The following is a 3844-nucleotide window of genomic DNA, read 5'->3' as shown; positions in this document are numbered from 1 at the left end:
TTGATTATACACAAACCCTAGAACTCAAACCACGGTACTAAATACAAATTGAAACCCTTAGGGTTTGTGTATCTAACAGAGCACAAACAATTAATAAAACGGGATTGTAAATTCAGCAAATTTATCAAAAAATTAAACTGACTAACCCTTAATTGGACGAAAGTCGTAAAAACCCTAAGACGCCGCCTGGGTTTGTTTCAGATTCGTTGTTTAATTTAAGAATAGGGCCAATAAACTGATTAATTAAACAATACATACCTTCTGAATCATAATACTAATTATTGATCAGTTCCTGTGAATCGATATTAGGTTAAGCCGAGACGAAAATGGATTATATCATAAATCGAATGAGAGAGGAAGAGTATAGAGGCAGGGTTTGATGGGATAACTCATATTCTTATGTTATAACCCGTTTCAGAAAATTGGGTCGCGCTTAACCCGTCAGATCAAAACCGGGTCAAATCAATAATAAACCTTCATTCAGAAATCAAGCAATCTGGTGGCTTTTGAGATTGGGGGAGCAACCTGAAAGCGATACGTAGAGTTTTATAGTAGACAATTATATAGATAATTAGATACATATATATATATGTGTGTGCGCGCGAGCGAGCTAATAATAAGCAATTACATAAGTAAAGAAATGAGTAAAAGGAAATATTTGAAAGAGAAATTGATTATTCAGTTTTATGCTCGCCTCTTTTCCAAAATTTCCTAACATGTATGACGCGGCCTTTCTTTTCTCAAACTTGAATACATAAATTCCGGGATTTTGAATCCCCTTTTAAAACAATCAAACTGTAATATTGATATATTGATTTCTAGCAACGCATTCTCCATAAAACCACACTAAATAAAGTCTCGTCAATCCTGCATGTCTACCTGCAACACCGTCACCGGAAAAGCCTCTGACAGTCACTAGTTCGAACCAACATCTAAAATTGTTCTGCTTGTTGGTTGTTTGAAGAAAAAGCTGCAGCCACCGAAATCTCGATTAGGTACCGCCGACGACACCATAGACATACACCGCTTCTCTCTGCCACTAACGTTTCGTCCGCGTGGAGCCGCCATGTTTTAATCCGTTTACCACTCGAACCGCCATCTAAGGTAACCCCATATTGATTTATGCTATATGTCTCATTCTATCTATTTAAGCAAAGGGTTGGGTTAACAAGTCTTGGACTCTTGGTTAATGAGTTTAAAGATGACGGTAAACCTTATGTATACAAAACGCTTGGTCGCGTATTGCAACCCAAACTAATTGTTCTTGAAAACATCTCCATGACACCATAATTTCACAGGTAACTTGATCTTAAGTGAGTGACTTTGTTTTTGAAACCCAACACCTAACTACACATTTTAATATGTTAGTAACTTCGTTTTATTCTTTTGTTAACGATTTATAATCCAAAAGCAAAGGTGATAAATGTAATTATCTGTTTTGGGTTATTTTGAAAAGTTGAGGTTCAGTACAAATATATATAAATGGAATTCACGCAAAAAGTTTTATGAATATGAAATACCTATTAAAGCATGTAGTATATATTCAGGCCCGTCTCTGAGAATGCAAAAAAAAAAAATTTAGGCCTCGTGCGAGACAAATTTTGGGCCTCCTTCTTATAATATAAACTCATCAATTAAATACCAAAAAACCATAATACGAATACAACTGTTTTAAAATAAAGCTGACATATTCCTTAAAATAAACAAAACAAAACTAGTGTATCAAAACGATGAAACTTAAGCGAATTTTGAGGCTCTCCTAGCGTTTTGGGAAGCAAAGCTCTTGATCAAGTCTTTGTAGTCCATACTTTCTAATATTTTGTTTTCAATAGATATCATTGCCAATCCGTTGAGTCTTTCTTGCGACATTGTCGATCATAAATACGACTTCAACAACTTCAATTTTGAAAAGCTTCGTTCTGCCGATGCCACCGTTACCGGAATTGTCAAAAGCACTTTATATGCATTTATAGCATTAGGGAAATGACCAAGCTGTTTGATATTATTTAAAGCATCAAAAGGGCTAACAATGTGACTCGGTAAGAATGTCTCAATTAGCTTCAACTCCAAATAAAGTTCATTAGCATCAACGTCCGATTCTTCTTTATATTTCAATGCATCTTGGAGACGATAACAACAAGACTTAAGATCTTTTTCATCAAGCGTCTTCAACTTTTTAGGAAACAAAAAACCAAATATTTTTTCGAATTTTTGGTATTGATCAAATCTTGTTTCAAGAGAAACTATAGCTTGATCAACAATACATAAAAAGTAATTTACTTTGAAATCCTCCTCGGGTGAAAATGTAACTTCTTCTACACTTGAAGTCTCATCAAATTGTTTTTTCCTATGTATCACACGCTTTTGAGGGAATCCCGCATCAATACCCATTTCATTGGCAATTTCTCTAGCTTCATCAAACGCCTTAGACAACCCCACTTCTCTATAATTCATGAAGTATTTAATTAATTTGTCCACTTCATCAATAGCAACATCAAGAACCACATCATTTGATGGCAACTTTTTGCTCACAACATTCACGTTTGATAATATTTCATACCAAATGACAATTTGTACTAAAAAATCAAATTCACCAACTTCATACTTTTCTAGTGACTTAGCTTCACTTTGAATTTTAGGATCTTTATCAGAGTCTCTAACTTGTTGCAAAGCTTTTCTTACATCTACAAGTTGAGTTCGAATAGGCTTAATACTATCTACACGACTTTCCCAACGAGTGGTAGACAATAACTTAAGAGTCAACCCTTTAACGTTCTCTTTTAAAACTTGCCACCTATTAATGGAATTGGCAAAGATAGTATAAGTTCGTTGTATTGTTCCAAAAAATTCTCTAGACTTAGTAATAGTGTTAGCCATGTCACATAGTGCAAGATTAAGACTATGACACCCACAAGCACTATACAAAGCTCTAGGATTTTTTTTTCCAAGAATCTCCTTTGAACTCCATTATGTTTTCCCTTCATGTTTGCTCCATTATCATAGCCTTGACCACGCATATCATCAATATTAAGACCAAGAGACTCTAATTCCTTAGACGTAACTTCAAAAAGTCTTTTACCGGTAGTATCATCAACAACCAAAAAACCTAAAAAAGATTCCTCAACAGTCACATAATTAGAGTTAAAATTAACATACCTCACAATTATGGACATTTGTTCTTGGTGACTTGTATCGGGGGTGCAATCGAGTATTATGGAGTAATACTTTGCTATCTTTATCTTTTTGATGACTTCTGTTTTAATTTGATGAGCTAGTAATTGTATTAACTCGTTTTGAATATTATGCCCAAGATAATGTACATGTAGTTCATTACTCATGATACGCCGCACATGCTCTTTCATAATTGGGTCAAACTCTTCCAACATCTCAACCAAACCCAAAAAGTTTCCATTTTTTTTATACAACTTCTCGTTTGATCCGCGAAATGCTATACCATTTTTAGCAAGAAATTTGACAAGTGCAATAATTCTAAAAATGACTTCTTTCCAATAATCTCTTTCTTTTTTAAATTGCTCATATGCCACTTTATAAATTGTTTCGTTGCATTCCAACCTTTGACGTATTTCAAACCATTGATTCATATTCTTTAGATGCTCAAGCTAACCTCATGCTCTTTTAGAGCCTGAGAAGCATGTCTCCAATCCTCATAACCTTCATTTTCCAACCCACCTTTCATATGCCTTTGTTTAAAAAGCTTACAACAAAAAACAAAAGAGTTTGTCAACCTCTTTCCAATACACTAGCCATTCTCTATCGCGTGTCTCCCGATTTGATAGAATTCTAGTATACATAACTTTAGAAAATCGTCTTCCATGTTTATCTA

At 34.4% G+C, this 3844-nt stretch overlaps 1 protein-coding gene across 1 annotated transcript; it reads right to left on the bottom strand.

Moving 5' to 3' along the window:
- Window positions 1-2780: 2780 nt before the first annotated feature.
- Window positions 2781-3602, bottom strand: LOC143591883 (uncharacterized). The gene has a single exon (XM_077071950.1). The coding sequence runs from the start codon at window positions 3600-3602 to the stop codon at window positions 2781-2783; it is 822 nt and encodes a 273-aa protein (XP_076928065.1).
- Between the last annotated feature and the right edge of the window lie 242 nt (window positions 3603-3844).

Source organism: Bidens hawaiensis, unplaced genomic scaffold (genome assembly GCF_021521415.1).
Source record: "Bidens hawaiensis isolate Kalapana, Puna unplaced genomic scaffold, B.hawaiensis_p1.1 tig00040133_1, whole genome shotgun sequence".
NCBI lineage: Eukaryota > Viridiplantae > Streptophyta > Magnoliopsida > Asterales > Asteraceae > Bidens > Bidens hawaiensis.
This window is presented reverse-complemented; position numbering and strand designations above follow the sequence as displayed.

Coding starts and splice junctions, on each gene's coding strand:
- LOC143591883 (XM_077071950.1), bottom strand. CDS start 3,602: ATGAATCAATGGTTTGAAATACGTCAAAGGTTGGAATGCAACGAAACA.